A 22,454-nucleotide genomic window follows, 5' to 3' on the forward strand; every position below is an offset into this window, starting at 1 on the left:
GGAGAGGAGGGGGGGACGGCAGCGGGCGGGGTGGGGGGGTAGGGCGGGGAGGAGGCGACGGGGGCGGGGGCGCCGCGCTGCGCACTGGCCAGCGGGACCCGGCGCGGGAGGCTACGCCGCCGCGCGGGGACTCGGGCCCAACCCGGGAGAAAGGGCCTCGGCGTCCTCCTCCCCTGCCCTCGGCTAAAATGGCTGGGGGCGAGGGGGGGGGAGCGGCGGGGGGGGGGCGGGGGTGGTTGGGGAGCTAGCCCACCCGGGGCGAGGAGGGAGGTTTCCAAGACCAGCCTCCAGCTCTAGGGGCGGGGGAGAGAGAGAGGGGTTCTCCCTCACGCGCCGCCTCCCCTGACACCCCTCCTCCCTGCACCCACTCATTCATCCATCCTTCCAACCATCCATTCATTCATTCATTCATCTGTCCACCTGTGCATTCATTCACAAACAGGTACCCACTGCCTATTCTTCCCCAAGGTATCCGCTTCCTCCCGGCCTGGTGCCCCTTCCCCACGGGGATGCCCTCACTTACCTTGCTCTAAACAGCTGATCCTCCCCCCTCCCTGTGGGGTGCTCCTCCCAGCTGCCTAAGTGGGGCAATGCCCCAGTCTGATGCCAGCCCCGCCCTTCCCCTCCCTGGCCATTTGTGACCTTGAACAAGTTCCTTAACCTCTCCCAGCCTCAGTGTCCTCTGCTGTAAAATGGGAGCATTAACAGCCTACCTCCAAGAGTTTCTGTGTGGCTTCAAGGAGACCTGGGATGGGAAGATGAGGAGGACAGTGCCTGGTACTCATTAGGGACTCAGGACACGTCTGGACCTGTTGTGTGTGGAGTCTGGTGTGTAGCTGTGGGGAGGTGGGCCGGACCTCCCTCCTCTTAGTCTGGAATGTCCCAGGGCTCTTGGCATTCTGTAGGCTACTAAGGGACTCTGTCCACCCAGCCTCGGGCCTCATCAGACCTTGTCCCCAGGCTCCGTCATCCTGCCTCTGCCTAGACACCCCTCCCCCAAGGCCCCACTGCTTGTAGGTCCACAGCCAGACTCCCCACAACACGGCTGGGACCCTTCCCCCAAAACCCATCACCCTGTCTCCCACCTGATTCCAAGCCTGCCCATCACACTCTTTTCTTTGCTGTCCTTCAAGGCCTAGTCAGGCCACCCCTCCTCTGGGATGTCCTCCCAGATTTTCCCTGGGAGAAGGCGTCTGTAAGGGATCCAGCCCCTTCTCTCTCCCCGCTGCCTCCTGTGCTCTCCCATCCCTCTTGCCCCCAACCCAGGAGCAGGGGGAGGCCTTGCTCAGGTGGGCCTCCCTGCCTCTGCCCTTCTGGCCTCTCCCTATTCACCTCGCCCTTCTCACTTCCCTCCCCTTAACTCCCTCTCTTCTCTCTACTGCTTTCTACTCAATTCACAAAACAGCTATTTTTTCTCCCAATTTTTATTTATTGCCCAAACAACATTAAACCAACAATAAAGGAAAGAAAAATCACCCACAATGCCACCGCCCTGTGGCGTCAACAGCCCTATCCCTCCGCTCCCTTCCAGGCTTGTCCATGCAGTCGGCTGTAATTTGTACAGAGCTGTGGGTTCCGTTCCGCCTCCCCAGACCTCCAGACGGACTCGGGGCCCTGGGGCTCCGTCATGCCTCCATCGAGGCGCTTAGCATGTTGCTCAGGAATTATGTGCTCCGTCTTCCTCCTCTTCTAAACGAATTCCTTTGTCGGAGGGACCCCTTTCCACTCAGTGCCCGGAGTGGAAGCGAGGGTACGGATGCAGCTCTCTGTGTCGCATGTAGATATCAAAATCTCATCCTCAGGACGGTGGTTTTAATGGCTGCATGCTAGTCCATCGAGCTGACGCCCTATTACTCCCTCAGCCATGCCTGGAGGCTGCACACGGTTCAGGGGATATTTATGGAGGCCCCCTGTGTGCTGGGCACCTTCTGGGCACCAGATACCAAAAGTGAATCAGGCCCTGCTGGCCCCCGCCCTGGCGGTGCCCGAAATCTACCAGGAGCGCTGGTCACCTGGACCGTTTACGGCTCAGCAGGGTCTTACTGAAACAGACATCATCATCATCATCACATGACCTCACAACGCAGGAGCCAGGACACCTGCGGCACCCAAGGACGGCTTCCCAGCCGAGGTGGCTCTCGAGCTAGGTCCTGGAGGGTCAGGAGGAATGTTCTGAGCAGACACCAGAAGCTCATTCCGCCTTGTTCCCAGGGGGCAGTGACATGAAAGAGCCCAGGGTATGGATATCAGGAGTTCTTGCTTGGGGCTGGGGACAAGAGTCAGGGAGCCATGGTGGAAGATGAGGTGACTGATGTCAGCAGGCCTGGGGGTGCAGGGCTTTGAACAAGCCTGGGGGGTGGGGCTGGCCTTTATCTTGAAAGGAATAGGGTGCCAGGGAGGGAGTATAAGTAAAGCAGTGTTGCAATCAGTTATGAGATTCAGAAGGATCACTTGTTCATTCAACAAACACCTCCCGAGCCCCTGTCTGCTGTGGGGCCCTGGCCCAGGAGGACTGAACTTGCTTAGAGCCAGGAGCTCTCGGACATGCGTTGAGCAGGAGGCAGCACGAGTCACCCAGGGACGATTTGTGGCTTCAACCTTGGGCTCGCTCGCCAAGCCCCAGCTCCCCCACTCCCAGGACACCAATAACCCAGGCAGCGGGCAGCATCCAGCAGCCAGGTGCGCCGGGTCCTGCCGCTGGGCAGCCAAGGTCACCTTGGCCCTGCCGGAAGCCCCCCCACCCCGACTCCCACCACCTGCCTATTCTCTCAGGAGTCCCTAGACCTGGATTCTGGGCACCACCCTGCCACCTGCCCACCCTGGGCGTTATCCCTGTTCCTCCTTTTCCTTATCTAAATGGGGCCACCACAGACCCCCTAGGGCTAACGTGACAGTGGGCTGAGGTCCCAAGAGGAGAGTGCTTTGTATGCTGCGAAGCTATGGCAACGGGGCTCACACCATGGTTAGACGTTGTCACCCACGGATGTACCGCCCTTGGCCGTGTTTGAGCCTGTTCTGGGCTGAGGGCAGGGGAAGGGTTGACCTTCCTCTTGGGAGAAGCAGAGTTGCCCCATTGGGTGGTCAGGGGACCCCTTCACCCCAGGCTTTGTCTTGGGTGTCCAGGAATAAAGGCCCCCCTGGGGGCAGCGGTCAGGGATCAGCACACCGAAAGAGCAGAGAGCAGATGTTCAGAAGACGTGACCTTGGACGTCAGCCAGCCACCTGAGAGACAGAGGCTCAGCTTCTCCCACAGGCCACAGTGGGGCAGCATCTTCAGGGAGGGGCGGACCTACGGCCCCCATCCAAGAACAAGAGGGCCTCCTGATGGACTTTCTGCCCCATCACTGGCTTCTTGGTCTTAGAGATCACTGTCCTCCCAGATCCCCACAATGCTCTGGGGCCGGAGACACCTGAGCAGGGGGTTGGGGGAGTGCCTGTCTCCCAGAGCGTGCCTCCTCCCCCCGGTGGTGCCCCAGTGCGCCCTTCGCCATCTCCATGAATCACAGGCATGTGGTTTGTGGGTAAGCTGGCTGTGCACGCCCTGCAAACATGCCAGCCGTCACCAGAAAGTCCTGCCAGCTTCTCCAGCTTCTCTGGTCTGTGTCCTGACACCACAAAATCCCCCTCCCACCCCTGTGCACGGAACATTCCATCCTGCACAGCTGGAGGGCTCCCCCCCTCCGTAAGTACAGGAGTCCTGGGGTGCCCTGGGGCAGAAATTCAGGGAGAGCAAGGGAGCAAGGTCCCCAGCCCTTGAAGAAGTCCCTGAGAAGGGGCTCCAGGGAGTGAGCACGGACAAAGCCAGGAAGGACAGAGCCAGCCAGCAGTGGGGACAGGTCAGGCCAAGGAAATGGGAAGCCTCCGGCCAGGGCAAGAGGGTACCCACCCGGCCCCTTTGCTGACCACGGTCAGTGAGGTGGGTTTTGTTAGTGTCTGTCTCCCCCAGCAGACTGTGAGCAGCTTGAGGGCCCAGCCTGGGCCAGCCTCGGTCCCTGAGTGTCCCCAGCACCTGCCTGCCTGCGGGGAGAGTGAATGAATGAATGAATGAATGAGTACAACATTAAATAAGCCTCAGGCTAAAACAGCCCAGCAAGGCAATGGGGACCGAGCTGTCCAAGGCCAACTGTAATTCCTAAAACTGGGAACGTCCCCAAGTTGGTGGTTCCAGGGATTCAGAAGGGGGCCAGACACATTTCCAGCCATCCGGGCAGAGGGGACGAGGGTTGCGAGCCAGCCTCAGATGAGCCTGCTGTCCCCTGGGAGCCTCCTTTTCTCCCCACAAATGACATCACCGCCCCCCACCCCTCATCTCTGCCAGACACCCGGGGCTGCCTCCCTCCTTCCCCAGACATTATTCCCAGCAGAGGTAATGCTTTTTATGGTGATTTGAGCATTTCTTGACGCTGGCCATCATTCACCTGTTACACACATCCCGAGTTCAGGAAAGAAAGGGATTGTGTCTTAAAGGACGTCCAGGTGGAGGGGACAAAATGTGGACGTGGCAGTGTGTTGTGGAGAGGGGAAGCAGAGGTGAGGCCAGAGGGGGCAGGCCTGATCCGGAAGGAAGTTGTAGGGGCAAAGGGAGGGCATGTCCCCAAGATCTGGGGGAGCCAGGAGGCCCCAGGAGGGAGGGGGGCAAGGTGGAGGCGGAAATAACCCCCACCTAGGATTTTGAGATTCCAGCATCAGAGACTCTTGCGGGGACCACTACCTCCAGTGGCACCCCCACCCTGTCACTGCGCCTCTCGTGACCCCCTCCAGAGCCCCGAATTCTGCCCCACCTCCCCTTCTCGCACCCCCTGGCCCAGGCCAGGGTTACTGCCTTGTCTACCCCACTGCCCGGCCCAGGGGCTCCTGAGGCCTGCTGACCCCAGAGGCGACCTCCTCCGGGACTCAAACAGCTCTTGGCCCCTCCCCCTTGGGCCCACCCCCCTCCAACCGGCTCCAACACCTCAGGGCAGTTCAAGCCACTGAAGATAGTAAGGGGGGGGGGGCACCAGTGGGAATGTGGGGATCGGGTGTCCTGAGCTCAGAGTCCCCCTTTCCTGAGTCCTGGTGGTCCAGGACTGGGTCTGGGTGGGTCACTCAAGCCCCCCCCCCCCCCCCCCCCCCCCCCCCCCGCCCCCCACACACACACCTGCCATCCACAGGTGCAGCCAAGCCCTGGCAGGTTCCTGAGCTCAGTGTGCCACTGAGACAGGGGCACTGGGAGGAGCCAGGGGGGGAAGGGAAGGGGGGGTGCCAGCCAAGAAGGTGGGGGAGGGGGTTGCCCAGCAACCACCACGCTGCGAGGAGGGATTCTTAAAGAGCTGAGCAGAAAGGCTGGGTCTTGGAGGGGCTGAGGCACGGCCTCGCATACCAATGGCTGCGCTCCTGCCAGCCTCCTCCTCCTGCCTCCCTCCCCTCCCTCCTGGGAGTGGAGCCCCAGCTGGAGAGCAGGACGGGTGCTCAGCCTGAGGCAGCCAGGGCAGGAACCAGGCTGGGGTCCTAGCTCGTCCCCGCAGGATGCCACCTGGGAGTGGGGAGATGGCCACCCCGAGGCCTACAGGACAGCGGGCGCCCTGGGCTCCTGGACCCTGGGGGTCTGGGACTGGAGGGAACTAGGACTCCTCAACCCCCACCCCTCCTGGCCCTGCCCATGTGCCTCCTGATGCTCCTGCCAAAGGAGCACTGGTTTCAGAGCCAGACAGAACGGCCTCCTCTTGGCTGAGTGACCTTGAATGAGTTTCCTCCCCAACCCTGTGTCCGGGGAGTCCCATATGTCAGAGAAGGCGGGCCTGACCCCGCTGTGTCTGGTGGGGAAGGTTTCTGAGGAAGTCCTTTCTGGTGTCTGACTTACATTCTCTGTGTGCCTCTCTTCTGAGAAGCAAATGTCTGTTTGGCCCCCGTCCAGCCCCTAAGATCCCAAGAGCGACAAGGGTAAGGATTCAGCTGTGTGACTGCTTTCTGGTTCCTTTCCTTCTAGGGCCTCAGTTTTCGGTCTGTACGTGGAGGGGCTGGGCTGCCTCCCTGGGGCCTCACCTGCTATCCTCTCTGCAATCACGGGGAGAACTCCCTCCCAGCCTCCTGCACCGATTAGATGAGGGGGTCTGCGGGGGAGGGGTGCCTGGAGCCCCCACTCTGTCCTCACACACAAAGTGCTTCTTCCATTGACCAGGTTGCACCACATTTGGAAGCCGATCCTGTGCCGGATCCAAGCCTGTCTCCCTCAGTCCTCTAATTGGTCCCCGCGGGTTCAGCATCACCTCTCCTGGCCTTCTGTCAACCCATCCTCGGCCACCACCATCCTCCTCCAACCCCTACCCACTCCTGCCTCCAAGTCCACCCCCTTCAGTTGTCTCCCCCTCACCTCTAAGGAGGGTCTTCCTGAAGTGCTGCTCCCACTCCGGCATCTGCCATGGCTCCCCACCATGGGAGATGGATCACAGCGCCCTGGGTCTGGCTGACCCTCTACCCTCAACTTGGCCACACTCCCTTCCGCGGAATGGCCTATCCCACAGCTCACCCTCCCTAACTCACGGAGCTCATTCATCCCTCCAGACATTGTGACCAGAGAGAAAATCAATGTCTTTTGAATAAATGAATGAATGGTAGGAACTAAGAGTAGGTCTTTGGTGCCAGGCCTGTGCTGGCTTCTGGGGTAAGGAATGGACCAGGCAGTCTAGGTTCCCTCCCACAGGCTGCCCTGCTGGTCACAAAGCCAGTAAACGAATTTGAAGACAAGATCATTCCCCGCCCAAGGTGTGGTCTCCAGAGTGAATAAACAAGGTGCTAAGAGGAACAGGGCGGGAGACACTGGGTTGGGTGGTCAGAGCAGGCCTCTTAGAGGAGGTGCCATTTTCACTGAGACCTGAAAGATGAGAAGGAGCCAGCCTGGAAAGAGCTGGAAGAGTGTGCCAGGCAGCGGGAGCAGTATATGCGAAGGCCCTGGGGCATAAAAGAACCAGAACTCTTCCAGGAAGAGAAAGGAGGCCAGGACACTGGGGGGAGCGGAGTGTGGGATGCAGTGTGCACTCACGGAGAGGAACATGGATTTTATTCTAAGTGTACTAGGAAGCTATTTAAGAGTTTTAAGCTGGAAAGTGACACGATCTAATTTATATTTTAAAACGATCATCCGAACAACCACTTTGCAGAGCAATTTGGCAATAACTAGTCAAGTTAAAGATGTACAGAGACCACAGCCCCCACAGTCCCAATCCTAGGCGTGTGGACACCCGAGAGAACCTGTGCCACGTGGGCATATGGGGTGCGGGCCAGGCGGTACTGCCGCTGTGTTCTAGAGACAAAACTGGGCGCGCTTGACTGTTGGCCAGTGGGGGGCGGGGGGCGGGGGGACACCTCCAGCCTGGCGTATCATACGGCAGTGGAAACCGACCAGCCAGCGCAGCCTGGGCCGGTCTGGATGAGTCTCCCAAGCTTTGCCGTGAACGGTGGCAGCCGGTCCCAGCGGCCCCACTTTTCCTATTAAAAACAACCAAGCACACAGATGCAGGTAATGTGTTGGTGAGGGGCATGCAAAGTAAACCTCTAAAGAAAATACATGCCAGGGCGCCTGGGTGGCTCGGCCGGTTAAGCATGTGGCTTCAGTCAGCTCATGATCTCACACTTTGTAGGTTCGAGCCCTGTGTTGGGCTCTGTGCTGCCAGCTAGCTCAGAGCTCGGAGTCTGCTTCTGATTCTGTGTCTCCCTCTCTCTCTGACCCTCCCCTGCTCACACTGTATCTCTCTGTCTCTCAAAAATAAGGAAAAAAGAAAAAAGAAAATACATGCCAAATTCAGAGGAGGGGTGGGTGGGAGAGGGCTTCAAGTCTTCTGTATCTGTTGGGCTGGGGGGTGGGTGGGCTGTGTGCGCACCAGGGCGTGCCCACGCATGTGTCCACATTGCTTTCGTGCCTATGAAGTGGATAGAAAAGGATCAGTTGCCGGAGAGAATGGACTGGAGGGTGAGGGGCGGCAGAGGAGCGCCCAGGAAAGGGGAGGCAGTGGCTGGGCCCTGCCGGGGTGCTAGAAATGGAGCCCCAGCCTGCCTGGCTGCTCAGAGTCAAGGCTCTTTTCTCTTCCAAACCCGTGGTTTCTGGTCTGCTCGAATGGACCCTGGTTTTCTCCTTTCAGGAAGAAAACTGAGTTCAGAGAGGACTAGGGGCTGCCTGGAGTCACCCAGCAAGCTGGGGTGGAGGAACCCGTGATCCTGAGGCCTGCTCAGCTGGAGCTGAGCAGAGGGGGTCAAGGCTGTCTTGGGGACCTAGTCTCACCGAGCCCAGCAGTGGAGGAGGGGCCTCCAACTCCGCTCCCACCCAGGACGATGTCCCTCGCCATCCCCTCTCCTCCGCGCCAGGGCTCCCGCGGCCCCAGCCCCTCATCCCTGCAAAGAGAGAGACTGCACCCGGCTGGCTGGGGCCCAAGCCATCTCCTGGTAATTGGGTTTCAGGGATGCTCATGGTTATGCTAATGATGCGGCTGTGCGCGCCCGGCCCCCTGGCTCCTGGGGGAGGGGAGGCCCGGCAGCTGGGGTCCCAGGGCCCTGCGGCGCTCCGCACCGGTCCCTCCGAGATCAGACTGCCCGATTCAAACCCCAGCCACCGCACTCTCCGGCTGCGGGGCCTTGGGCAAGTCACGCAGCCTCGCCGAGACTCTATTTCCTCACCTGTAAAGTGGGGATAATCACAGGACCCTCTCCTTAGGCTCTTGGTGGTGCGGGGGAAGGGAGAGATGACAGACTCCGCTGGAAATTCTTGGCGCGGTGCCTGGCACAGAGAATTTGCTCGATAAATGCATTATTAACCATTTTTTGTTTTTGTTTAAAGAGGTCCTGCAGGCAAATATGGACGGGGGCTTAGCCGAATCTGCACGATGAGCTAATGGGTGACTCACTTTCTTTTGCTTTTTGTTTATGTATCATATCCAATTTGGGGCAATCAACATGAATTTCTTGTATAACAAAATACCCATAAGTGGAAGTCGCCTGGGGACGGGTCTGGGAGAGTGGGGGTCCAAGGGTTCGGGCTCCAGCTTGGGGGTGGGTGGCTCGGAGGTTGGGTCTCCAGGGGCAGAGCCCAAGAAACCCAGGCAGGAGGAGACGGAGGGGAGGCCCCACCTGCTCTGAGCTCAAATGGCTAAGGGGGTGGCTTTTGTAGGCAGAGGCTTGGGGGGCAAGGGGGGGCCTCCTGGGGTAGACGGAGGGGTGGAACTCCAGATCTGGACGGGGGCCGGAGGTGTGGGGAGGACCCAGGGAGGCCTATGCAAGAGCCCGTGGGAGAGGGAGACCCCAGAGGCGGAGCCCAGTGCTTATGACTCCCATTCGCAAGATTCTGCTCAGAGAGGAGGGAGTGGGGGCTCAATCCTGAAGACCAACAAGCCAGTTCTGGCTGAGTGGGAGTGCTCAGTCGGGCCAACAGGATTCAGACCAGATCTCCACCACCCTACCCTGTACGGCCTCAGGGCACGAACTTATCTGAGCCTCAGTTTCCCTGTGTGTAAGATGGAGCCGCACAGCCAGCAAGGTCCCCTCGGCTCTCCCCTAGGAGCCGGCGAGCCAACTTTGATAGAAGCTGCCGTCGGGAGTTTGAATCCCCCTGTGATCAGGCTGACCGGGGACGCCAACTCCCCCACCCGCTGCCACTGTGAAACCCTGACGACAGGACAGTTTTACAGGCAGTTCACACCGTATCATCTCTGCCCCACAAGGGCCTCAGTTAACTGACCTCCCCAACCCACACAGGAGGAAACGGAGCCCCCAGGGCCTGGCCCAAGATCGCCACTTTTCAGAATTTCAGGACCAGGACTTGCAAAGCTCCAGGGCAGTGGCTCCTCCTGCTAAGGGCGGTGGCCTTGGACAGATTACTTTGCGTCTCCGCGCCTCAGTTTCCCCATCTGTAAATGGGGCAGGAAGGGATGTGTGTCCACATGGACACGTATATGTTGAATGACAGCAGAGGTTCCGGATGAAAGCCTGCAGGTGGTGCTGATAAGTGTGAGCCCCCTTGTCCCCCATCAGGCCCCTGCCCCCCCCAGAGTGTCCAGTAAGCCTCACACCCCCCACCCCCAGGCAGTCCCACCTCAGAGGACAGTGACCTTGGCCTGGGGGACAGAGTCTGTCAAACACAGCAACTGCTTTCGCAGCTTGAGATGCCTTTGAAGTCTCTTGTTTTATCTTCAGAGATTCAGCACATGTCACATTTTATTCCATCTGTGGGACGTTTCTAATCTAAAGCATGTTTTAAACAACTCACCCTCAGGTAACACAGATACCCACCGCAGGCCCGCGGGAAGCGGTGTTGCAGGGGGCAGACGATGGCGCTTTGGTCCCAAGGGCCAAGCTCGCGCCCCTAACCCCCCTGGCAGGGCTGGGCTGCCAGTGGTCACCTTGCTGGTACCAGACTCTGGAGCGCTGGTGCACAGTGGGGGCTCCGCCCGGCATGGCGCGGCTGCAATGGAGCCGGAGTGACAGCTGCAGGGGTGCTGGGGGAGGGTCTGCTCCCCCTCCAGACCTGGGAGGGACCCCCTGCACAACGCTGTAGCCAGCAGGTCCCCTTCTTGTCCGCCATGAGCTGCTGGTGCCCCCACTGACCTTCTCTACTACTTCTCTCCCCCACTCACTCTGCTTCATCTAGAGTGGCTGGCCCCCGGGCCTTTGCACAGGCCTTCCCCTGCGGGGGGGGGGGGGGTGCTTCTCCTCACAGCTGGCCCCTTGTGGTCCGCATTTCCTTGACTCCCTCCAGGTCACCCCCTCCCCCAGCCGCTGGGGCCAGCCATTCTCTCCTCCCTTCACAACCTCTGTCACAAATGGTAATCCTCCTCGTTCAAGTTTCTTCTTGTCCTGTGCTCTAGATAATGAGCTCTGTGCCGCAGTGCCTTGCCCAGCTGTGCCCGGAGCCTGGCACATAGTAGGGGTTGCGCGTGTGCTTGTCAAATGCTGCAAAGTGAAGATCTAGCGAAGATCTCGGTGGAGGGGGGTGGGCCAGGCTGAGAGGCCGGGGGACTTGGGGGAGCAGCCCCCGCCTCCCTGAGCCCGGCTGACGGCCTCTCAGGCATTTGAGGCACACGCAGCAGCAGCACATCCTCAGCATGCAGAGGGGCTGTGACTGCCTCAAAGTCACCGCGGTGCCCACTCACCCGGCCTCTCCCTGGCCCAGTAACCTGCTCAGCGCTTTCCTCGGGTCACCGAGTCTCCTCTCTGGCAGCCCGGCCCCCGCACGGTGCCCCCTCGCCTCCCACACCCTGGGCCGGAGGATTCATCAGGGAAGAGCCCAGGCAGCGCTACGTGGCCTCCTGTCACTGCCCTTGGGCGAACCCTGTCACCTGCACATCCCGCGCCCCAGGTCCTGCTTCCTGAGGGCGCCTAGGATAGGCTCCTCTCAAGGGCTGGTGGAGGAGAGCCTGGCTGTCCTCTGGATAGCCACCCAGCAAATTGTCGGTGGTCACCTCCTGTGCCCCGGGCTCTGTGCTGCGAGCTGGGGACAAGTAGGACACACACAGCGCTGGGTGACCCAAATGGCAAGCCCTGACCTAGGAGGTAAGGATGCCCGAGGCAGTCATTTATGGCCCACAGGAGCCCTCAGGTAGCTGGGTGTGCCCTTCAAGGCTGGCTCTGGGGACGGGGATGTTGAAGTACCAGCCCATGCAAAGGCCCTGGGGCTGGAGGAAATAGGGCAAGTTTGAGGGCCTGGAGAGTATGCGGGGGGGGGGGGGGGGGGGGGGGGGGGGGGGGGGGGGGGGGGGGGGGGGGGGGGGGGGGGGGGGGGGGGGGGGGGGGGAGAGGAAGGGAAAGAGGGGAGGAGCAAATGGGCCCCATACTAGGGGCCAGGGTTTGTTCATTTGTTACGGGGCTCAAACCCACGGCCAGCAGATCAAGAGCCTCGTGTTCCACCGACTTGAGCCAGCCAGGTGCCCCTAGAGATCAGTTTCTTGTCCTGAGAGGGAGCTTTGGGAGGGTTTCATCAGGAAGCTGGGGGTAAAACAGGAGACCCTCAGGTTTGCCTTGTGAGAAGACTGTTCTCCGTGGCTCAACTCTCTCATCTGTAGAATGGGTTGGTGACATGTCCGCTGTGCAGGGTGAGGGTGGAAGGAGCACGGGTCACCCGGCCCAGGCCCCGGCTGCTGTGGGCCCCTTCCCTGTAAAAATCTATTAGACAAGGGATCACTGAAATACACAAGACGATTAATAACAAACATGAAAAGATGTATGTTAGAAGTTGATTTTATGAGTTTGTTGGCATAAAGACAGAACGTATTAACATTAGATCCTAAAAATAGTTTCAAACTAAAAGTTCATTTACTCTTTTGATTTTGAAAGAAATTACATTTTCATGGGGTGCTGGAAGTATTATGGGATGCAGGTATATGCCCCTCCCCCCCCCCCGGCCCCGCCAGGCCCTCCAAGTGGGGGTGGGGTGCTCTTTTAACGAGGTGCTGCCTGGCAGGGGCAGGAGGAGGGGTGGGTTGTGGGGGCACCCAGAAGAGGAAGGGGTGTCTGTGTGTCCCGGAGCCTCCACTCTGCCCCCCACCGACCCCCTCAACACCCAGTACCCCCACTCCAGGTTAGTCCCATCCTGGCCTCTCGCTGAGAGTCAGGCCGAGTCAACCTCCGGCTTCCCCAGCATATACAGCCCAGCGGCTGGTCATCCTGCCCGGGGAGCAGGGGGACAGTGCCTGCCCTTGCCCCTCCCTGCATGCCATTCCTTTTCAAGCCTCAGCTCAAAGGCCACCACCTCTGTGAAGCCCTCCCAGCCTCAGGTTTTAGCAGATCTTGTACCTCCCTCCCCTGCCAGGGCATTTGCGTGCCCCACCCCACCGAGGATGCTCTTACGACCCACGGACTGTGTCTCTCTCTATGCTGGTGGCAAATGATTAGCAAACGACCTTCCAAATGATTGGCACCCGATGAAAATGCTTTGTGCAGCGGGGGCCAGGCAGGTCCGCCTTTGCCCTGGGGCCTCCTCTGACCAGTAATGACCGTGGTTGAGCACTCGGGGTCTGGCCTTCTCCCTTTCACTGGGCAGCGACCACACACGGGCCAGATGCTGGGGCACAAAGTGGGGAACAACTCTCCCGTGCCCACGGGACGCAAGTGCTGGGGGCAGGGGCTGGGTCCCCCCCGGAGGACAGGGCCCTGGGCCTGAGATCCTGTGGAGCCGCCAGAGGGGGGAATGAGGGTCTGGGGGGTGCCCCGCTTGAGGGGTAGCGTGGGGGCAGGGAAGGGCAGACAGAACGTATGGAGGAAGAGAGTGATGCCCCCAGGAGCACCAGCCCCCGGGCCTGTGGGCCACTGTCAGTGGCTGGCATCGAGGGGGCTGGACTCATGGCCACCCCAAGGTCACAGGCCCGGCACTGAGGCTCAGAGCCAGTTTACCTGAGCTCGGCACACGCCTGTCCACGAGCGGGGCATGCGACAGGGCTGGACCACCTCACCATTATGGGGACCCGCAAGCAAACAGGATGACAGGATTGGGGAGAGGCCCCCACAGCCCCCAGGGTGCGGCCCTGCTCCCGCCAAAGCCAGATTAGCCCCGTAGTCCCGGGTCCCTGTGCCCAAGCCCCAGGTGGAGGCCTGAGCTCAGCTCACGCAGGACCTTGGAGACGCCTGCTTTGCTGGGTCATATTTTGGATCTCTCAGGTGAGGCCAGGTCCCGGAGCCTGGCTTCAGCCCATGTCCCCACAGCACACGGCTGCTCAACATTGTCGCGCCTCGTCAAGGAGACCTCAGGAAGGCTTCCAGACACGGGGCAGGCGGCGGTTAAGACGCAGGAGGCTGACTGGGGCACCTGGGCGGCTTGGTCAGTGGAGCGTGCTGTTCTTGATTTTGGAATTAGTGAGTTCGAGCCCCACGTTGGGTGCAGAGATTGCTTAAAAACAATAAAATATTTTTTTAAAAGGACGCCAACAAGCAGCTATCCTGGGTGAAGCCCCTCCCTCCCTTCCCCTAGCCATCTGTGAGCCTCAGTTTCCTCATCTGAAAAAGGGGCTAATGATCAGTTTTGATTTAGAGCTTAAACCAAGTGGAAGGTAGCATGGTCGGGAACAGTAGGAGGCCTAGAGACTCAAGGCCAGTGTCGGGGTTGGGCGAGGGCCTGCCCTGGCCAGGGGAGCAGACCCGGCACTGCCGGGCTTCAGATGGGGGGCTGGGCTGCTCCCTCTTTCCCAGCATTCACCCCAGGCTTCCAGGCCATTCCCTCAAGCAGCCTGGCCCAGCCGTGAATGTCTTGGGCAGCTTTATGGAAGCCCTGTACGGCCAGACATCCAGGCCCCTGGAGGAGACGGCCAGACGGCTCAGGAGAAAGAGGAGAGGGGGTTTGGGTCCCCACCCCTCCCACTGGGTCACCACCCTACTCCCGAGCCCCAACTCATGGAACTGTCAACCTAGCGGGCTGGAGGAAGGGGACAATGCCTTCCTAGGGCACCGCTCAGCTTGGGGACAAGCTGGTAACCAGGTCCTCTGTGCGGTCCAAGACCGAGCCCCTGTGCCAGCCCTGGCCGCCCCTCCCACCTGGGGCAAGTAAAACCACCTGGCCCCTGGCCTGCCCTTCCCCCGCCTCAGCCTGGGGAAACCCTCTCTGCCCAGGTCCACCTCCCTCCTCAGCCCCTGGATGTCCCTTGCCCAGTAGACGTCAGACCAGTTTGCCTCAGCCCCTGACCTACACACGGTGGGGGTCAGCCCCTTGCAATAGGTCGGTGGAACGGCAGGTCGGTGCCCCTTCCCCTCCCGCCCCTCCGAGGCCTACTGCCAACCCATTTGGCACAGAGCCCTCAGTGAGCCGGCGCCAGCTCGTTTATGGCCGGTGTTAATTAAGAGAGAGAGGTGATGGGGGGAGGTGGGGAAGGGCTGCGGAGGGCAGCTTCCGACAGCTGTCGGGACCGCCCTGGGCCGACCCAAGGTGCCCAGGCCTCGCCTGTTGGCTCCAGGCCCTCCCTTCTGTTTGACCCTGGAGGGGGGGGGGGGTCCCAACGGTCTGAAGGGCGTCGGCTTGGAAGAGGCGAGGCCCAGCCCTAGCCAGGGGGAGGGCCTCCGGTGCCCGTCCTGGGTCAGGCTGGCCTCAGGGCTTTGTGGCCTCACTACAGAGTCAGACCCAGTTCTGATCCTACCGCTGCCACTGGGCAACCCACCCCCCAGGGTCGGGTTCCTCATCTGTAAAATGGGAGCAACGGCACCTCCCGTGTGCAGCTTTGTTACAACAGTAAGCGGGATGGGCTGTGCAGAGCGCGGGGTCCTCAGTGGCTCGTTGAGAGCGGGCTTTCGTGGGGCTGCAGCCTCACCCAGAGGCTTCGGGGAGCCCAGCCCTTCGGTGGCCTGCCCGCGGCTGCCTGGGTGTCCCCCCTGCTCCTTCTCGGGCTCCAGCTGCCTCCCTGCCTGCTCTGCCCGTCCTCCTTCCTCCCACGTTCCCCGCAGCCCCCCAGCCCTGCTCTGGGAGCACCCAGCCGCTCCTCGCCTCTCCATCTTAATTAGCTGCTTGTATTAATCTCGCAAGTAACGTGGCAACTTGCAGCCCTGGGTTTTCGGGCTGCGGAATTAATTATTCCCCAAGCGAAGAGCTGTCAGCTCTGGGAGCCCAGCCACTCGGAGCGGCCCGACACCACTTAGCAGGGTCCACAGCTTCCGCCCGGCACCCCAGGCCTGAGGCCTGGCCAGCCCGGAAGCGGGGGCTCTGCTCCGTGTCCCCCTCCTACAGCGGGGCTGCCCCGGGACCCCCGAAGGGAGGTGAGGTGGAGGCGCTGCAGGCCCCGCCCGGGAGCCGGGACTCCTGGGGCCGGAGGGGCCGAGGCGCAGCTGGTCCCCCACCTGGGCAGCACCTGCCCTGTCTCGCCATCACTCACGCCGATTAGCACCGCAGTTAACGCAGACGCAGCTGCGTGGCCAGGAGCCGGAGCCTGGGCTGGTGAGGGCCGCTGACCTGCACAGCCCTGACATGCCCGTGCACAGGCTGCCAGCTCCGCTTTCCCCTCACATCGGCCCCGTGGGGAAGCAGGGGCGGGGGGCAGCAGGCGAGGCGGAGCGAGATGGACAGGTCAGCCTCGGCGGCCGCCAGTCCGCCTCCCCGCCCCTCCCATCCGGGACGGGGGCAGGGGCCTGGAGCCGAGGACCCCTGTCTCCCCCTTGACCTTCACGCCAACCCTAGGAGATGGAGATGGGTCTCTTCTTCCCCCAGGACTGGGAGGGGGGGCGGGGGACTGAGGCACAGAAGGAGGTGGCCCGAGTCACCCATCTGTCAGACCAGCTTCGGCTCCAGTCCTGTGCTCTGTGCCCTCACTGTGCTGCCCCAGGGCCTGGCGCACGGTCCCAGCCATCTGTTAGGTGCCCCCAGCCCTGGTTCACAGCCTCCTCTTCTTAACCACCCCCCACCACCACACCGGTTCCATGGGCGGTACTTAGCACAGCTGCAAACAATACAGGCTTCTAGTGGCTTCGGGATGTGTTGCTTCACAGTCTGGGAGCTCGGTGGGCACGTCTCTGCACCGGGCCAGCCAGAGAGGCGGGGTGAATCCTTTGGTTCCAAAGGATGCACGTGGCCACAGGTCTCCTGTCACTCCACACCCCACATGGGACTGTTTCCGGGCTGAGCGGCTGGGCCCTGGTGGCTCAGCAGAACAAACCCCCCTTCACCACCACCCTGCAAACCCCAGGCCCATTAGGAGCCTCAGCAGGAGACGAAGTCCCGGCCCTCACCACCTCCCCCAGAGTCTGAAGACCCCGGCGTCCTGGGGCCCAGCCACCAGCCTCCCCTCATCCCCTCCCTACGAACTGCTCGCCCACCTCCCACTCCCCAGCTGACTGGCCTTTTTCTCTCTCTTGCAGCCAACAGCTCTCTGCTCGGAGGTGGCGGTGGTAAGTGGACCCTTCCTGTGGTCGGGGGACGGGGCTTGGTGGTAGGGGGCTCGGGGGTTCCCAAATCTCTCCTGTCACAGCTGCTTCTCTCCTCTGGGCCTCACTGAACCCCACCGGCCATCTTGCCCTGTGTGCCTGCCCCCATCGCCCCACCTCTGCCCTTCTTCCACGACACCCGCCCTCTCAGCCCTGCGGGGCCTGCCATCACTGCAGACAAAGCCAGAGCCCTGCGTGGTGGGACTGGCTCTGTCACTTGCCGGGCCAGCCTGCAGGTCCCCACCCTCTGCAGAGAGGCTTTCCGGTAGGGGGTGCGGGTGGAGGGGCACTTGAAGGTGGAGGACAGGGGGCTGCAGGTACGGTGGGAAAAGCCCAGCCCTTTGCCTTCAGCATCCCCACCTGTGAGGGCAAAACGACCATTTCTGCTCCGCGCTGCAACCTCGGAGACAGAGGCACGGGGGGGCACCAGGACAAGGCCTCACAGACTCAGGCCACCCCCGCAGCCCCCCCGAGAAGGCTCGTGTGGTCACTGTCCTTAAGCACCGTGAAGCTGGGGAGCTAGCTGAGCCAGGTGGGCGGGAGGTTGGAGGTCACGGTGGGCCCCGCCTCCGGGAATATGGACTCTGCCGTCAGCAGGTGCCCAGGCGGCCACCCCAGCCCCTCGGTCCCCCCACCCCGCTGGCTGGGCTGCCCGCTGTCTACACAGGCAGCAGCATGATTGGTGAGCTGGGGGGCAGGGGTTAATGCGCCGTCGGATAAATCCTGGGGGCCATGTTTACGGCAGCAGTGGCGGGGCCCAGGCCAGGTTTTAAAAGGGGGAAAAATAAAAGGGGCAGCGGAGGTCAGGAATAAATAAGAGTAGTGCTAAGAGCTGTCGGAGGAGGGCTGGGGGTCTGTTTGTGGCTAGAGATTTTCCCTCCCTCCCTCCCCCACTTCTCCTCCGCTGTCCCCGTGGAGGTCACTGCAGCCCCGGAGGCCTCAGAGAACCAGGGGCTTCACGGGGGCCCAGCTAGGACCTTCCTCTGCAGCCTGTCCCTTTTGGAAAACTCAGGGGCTGTCGCTGACTTGACAGCTGCCGTGCACGGCCTTCAGACACCCCTCTTTTTCATCGGTTTAGTCATCACCCAGTGACTGAGCGTCTACTGCATGCCGGGCCCTGAGCTGGGTGCTGGGCTCCCTGGGCACCCACTGTTGTACAGGGGGTCCGTGCGATGGGGATGCAGGGCTCCCGGAAGGAGGTGGTGCTTACGCTGGGAGCGGTCGAAGAGCCGGCAGGGAGCAATGGGAAGGGCGTGCTGGGCAGAAGGAACAGCACAGGCGGAGGCCCGAAGTGAGGAGAACATGGGGCATTTGGGGAGAATCCAGACTGGAGCCATCGCAGCCCAGCCAGGCAGAGGGGAGGCGGGAGGCGACCCGGGAGGCTCACAGACCCCCTGGGGAGCTGGAGTTTTAGCCCTTCAGTTCTGGGAGACTGAGGACCACAAAAAAAAAAAAAAAAAAAAAAAAAACAAAAAAAAACTCCGCCAGGGCTCTCCCCTCACACAGAGCCAAGGGCCACCAGGGGCCCAGCCACCTGTCAGACTCATGGCCACTGCCGAGCCCTCCCTCACTCGGCGCTGGCCTCCCTGCTTGCTCCTGCCTCAGGCCTGCGGGCTGGCTGTTCCCTCCGCCTGGAACCCTCTTCCCTAGCCAGCCTGTGGCTGCCCCCTTCACCTCTCGCAAGGTTTCCGTGCTCCCCACCTTCTCAGGGAGGCCCACCCTGACCCCTAGGTGAACCAGCAGCTGCCTGCCTTCCCCACACCCCCGCCCCGCTGCACTCCCCGGGCCCCCGCCTCTCCCTGCTCTAGTACTTCTGTTTCTCACTGTTTATTAGGGTCATTGTCTACTGTCTGTCTCCCCCGCTGAGAACAAAGCTCGGGAAGCACCACCATTATCTCCAGCAGCTAGGGTACATATAGTAGATGCTCAGTTAAATGGTTGTTGAATGAATAAATGAATTATAAAAAGGCAGGGAAAGCTTCATGTGTTAAATGGAGGGCTTGCTGAGGAAGGCAGTGGGGGCCATCGAGATTTTAGGCAGGGCAGGGAGTGGCTCATACTGGCCTACTGACCTCGCTCTGGGAGGCCAAAGGGCACCTGCTCCTGGCTCAGCCCAGTGGAGGTGTATCGGAGCCCTCCAGCTCCCCTTCCTGCAGCATGGTGGGGGAGAGGAGGCTGGAGCAGGCCCCAAACTCTGCCTGCCTGGCGCAGAGATGGATGGGGTGGGCCAGGACCCAGGAGGAAGTGAGTCCCGAGTCCAGCCTTTTAACGCCGGCTGAGATTTATGGAGCGCCGCATGTTCGCTGGGGCTGTCACTCGGCTAATGTGATTGGAACAAGGTGGAGGTGGCAGGGAGGGGACCGTGGTGGGGGCGAGGCTGGGGCCGGGAGGGGCCTGGTGCCGGCCTGGGGCTGGGGTGGAGATGGCCCCAGAACTCTGAGATGTCCTCCGCCTTCCTGTCTGCCACCTGTGCCCTCTACTGCCCAATGGCCCATCCAGCTTGACCCCCGGGACTGCCTGTGTGGGAGCCCCAGGCAGGAGCAGCCCAGGACTCGGCAGCCCAGGCCCCCACCTGGCTCTGCCCACACCAACCCCTGTCTTCCCATGGCATCAGCTGAAGGTTCTCCCTCTTCTCCTGGGTCCACCCCGCAGGGATTCAGGCCCCTACCCACTCCCTACTTTCCTATCACCACCCATTTACCTGCCCCCCTCCATCGACCCCCTCTCCCCAAGCTCCCATCCCCCATCCATCTACCCCCACCTCCCCATCCGCTCCTTCCACTCATCCATTTACCGCATCCATCCATCCACCCTCCCATCCATCCACCTACCCCTCCACCCAGCCATCTACCCCATCCTCCATCCATTTACCCATCTACCCCCTCTGCCACCCGTTTCCCCCACCCACCCATCCATCCACCCCTTCTACCCATGCATTTACCTCCATCCATCCATCTACCCCTCTACCCACCATTTACCCCCATCCATCCAAACATCCATCTACCCATCTATGCCTCTACCCACCCATTTACCCTCATCAATCTATCCATCTACCCCCCAACTTAGTCATCTACTCCTATCCACTCATCCCTGCATCTACCCCCTCTACCCACCCATATACCCTCATCCATCCACCCATCTACCTCCCATCCTGCCGTCCACCTCCCATCCCTGCATCTACCCTCTCTACCCACCCATTTACCTCCACATACCCTCCCATCCATCCATCCATCCACCCACCCCCCCACCTCCCCCCATCTACCCCCTCCACTCATCCACCCATCCCCCAGCCAGCCAGCCGTTACCTCCACCCCCCACTGCCCCCCGTGCACTCATCTGTCTACCCCACCCCATCCACCTGCCCCTCACCTACCGACCCACCTGCCGCCCATGCATCCACTGCCCCCCCCCCATGCAGCCATCGGGCAGGGGGGCCTGGCCTGGCCACTGTGTTTAAGTTGTGCTGGAGGCCCCAGCCTGCTTGCTAACCCTCTCACCCTGCTCTGTGGCCTTTTTCATAGCACTGATCCCTTTTAATGTCCGTTAGAAGGACGTTTGTCCTACGTTTATGTTTGTTCTTATTGCTCGTCTCCTTACTCGAGTGCCCTACAATGCACCCTCTTCAGGGACAGTGTTCTAGGGGTTTCTAAGCCAGTTTAGGGGGTGGCTAGTTGCACCCTCTGTGTGCCGGGCCCTGCCCTGAGCTGGCACGCAGGTCCAGCAGCCCTGCACTGGGATGGGGGGAGGCACATAATAGTTGGGGGGCGGGGGTCTGGGGCGGCTAGGGCTCAGAAGGAGGCCCTCACGAGGGGGCCTGGGCCTGGCCTGCAGGGCTTCCATGTAGTGAGCCCAGCTTTGGCGTGTGGGGTGGTTATGGGTGGGAGGGGACCGCAGCCTCTCAGGAAGGGAGTCTGTGGACACCCCTACCCTCAGCGAGAGCCCCCAGGGGCTACTGGGGCCAAAAGGGCTTCACCCAGAGTCCAGGACACTTGGGCCTGGTTCATGCAGGGCTGGGTCCCCGCCAGGCCCTGAGGCCAAGATGGGTGGTTCTGGCAACACAGTGAGTCGTGGGGAAGCCCCCTTCCTCCTTGCCCCCCCATTCCTTCCCAGGGCCCTGAGTGCGGGTAGTGGTGGGGACTCAGCGCTTTGCCTTGTCCTCAGAGAGACTCAGTTTGGTAGGAGGCTTCCCAGCGGAGAGGCCACTGACTCAAACCCGTAAGAATGAATGGGGGTTCGACAGGTAGAGAGCGACAGAGATGCCCAGCGCGCGGAGGGCCCCCCGGGTCTGACGTGGGGAGACTGGACGGGCTGGGGCAGCCTCCAAGCCAGACCCTCCAACCCGGAGACCCGCCAGGCCCACTCTTGCTCCTGGAGAGACTTACCGGCTCGATAAAAAAAATTTTTTAAAAAGCAGACCGCTCTCCTATTGTATGGTAAGAAGGGAGGCGGGCCCTAAATCAGGCTGGGAATCGACAGGGCCCTGACGCGCGTCTCTCCTGTTTATTAGGACTGAAATGTTTACTCGGCGATAAGGAGCCGGCTTTCTCGCGGAGATTTGTGCGCTCTTTTTCAATTACCCCTCGTCTTTCTCTGCCACTTTTGCACTAAAGGGATAATAAATGTATCGGAGCGTTTCAATTATTCATCTAAATCATGACTGCGCCTGCCATGGCCAAGCTTTAGTGACAGATTAATTCAGGGCCGCCTTCTTCTGCTCGCGCGGCCGCCATCTCTGTTCCGGCCTGGCCAGCTCCCCAAAGGGCTGGAGGGCCGGGGCCAGGCAGGGGGGAGGAGGGGAGGGAGCCCTGTCCCCTCCACACACATGATTACTGCCAAGGACACTCCCTGCCCTTCTGGAGGTCAGCGGCCCACCGAGCCCTGCCCTGTGGGAGCCAGCTCCTACCCCAGGGGTGTGGCCGTCTTGCCTCCCTGCCCGTGTGGCCCTGCGCGGCCCCTGCTCCCCACGGCTCTGTGGGTACGGCTCCCATACCCTGTGGCCCAGGAAGTCAGGGAGGTGCAGCTTCTGCCACAGTCCTCTCTGGCCACAGGGCCTTTGCACATGCTGTTCCTGTGCCCACAGGCTCCTCTGTCATCTCACCACCACCTTCCCTGCCTGGTTACCCCCATGTCAGGGCAGCTCCACCCCCCTCCCCACAACTGCCCCCCCCTTCATGTGCTGAAGCCCCTCCTGTCACCCTTGGCAATCAGACTCCCATCTGTGCCCTTCTTTAAATACCAACTGGCCCATCAGGCCACCCTCCGAAGGGGCGCACGCAGGGTGTCCACCACCCGGCCGAGGTGAGGAGCTTGCTGTGGAGCAGCTGTGCCCCAGGGCCCCTTCTCCCTGCGTGTGCGCGTTTGCACCCCTGCCCTGGCCCCCCATGGTGGCCCCTCAGCTTAGCGGAACCCACCTTCTCTCCACACATGCGCATCCGTGGCTCTGGTGAGGAGCGTGGCACCACCTCCTCTCTCCTTCTCTCGCTTTCTCTCCTTTTATCTCTGTCTCTATCTCTGCCTCTTTCTGTCTTTGTCTCTGTCTCCCTACCTGTCTCTGTGTCTCTCTCTGCCTCTGCCTCTGTTTCTGTCTCTCCTTCTATCTC

At 61.1% G+C, this 22,454-nt stretch overlaps 1 protein-coding gene across 2 annotated transcripts in view; it reads left to right on the plus strand.

The window, feature by feature from the left end:
* Positions 1 to 22,454, plus strand: part of MACROD1 (mono-ADP ribosylhydrolase 1) — a 142,744-nt gene that overhangs the window by 112,096 nt on the left and 8,194 nt on the right. For both annotated transcript variants that reach the window (XM_029956678.1, XM_029956677.1), the window contains exon 4: positions 16,789 to 16,818. In XM_029956678.1, coding sequence (XP_029812538.1) covers positions 16,789 to 16,818 — 30 coding nt within the window. The remainder of the gene's footprint in view (positions 1 to 16,788; positions 16,819 to 22,454) is intronic.

Source organism: Suricata suricatta, chromosome 11, assembly GCF_006229205.1.
Source record: "Suricata suricatta isolate VVHF042 chromosome 11, meerkat_22Aug2017_6uvM2_HiC, whole genome shotgun sequence".
In the NCBI taxonomy this organism is placed as follows: domain Eukaryota; kingdom Metazoa; phylum Chordata; class Mammalia; order Carnivora; family Herpestidae; genus Suricata; species Suricata suricatta.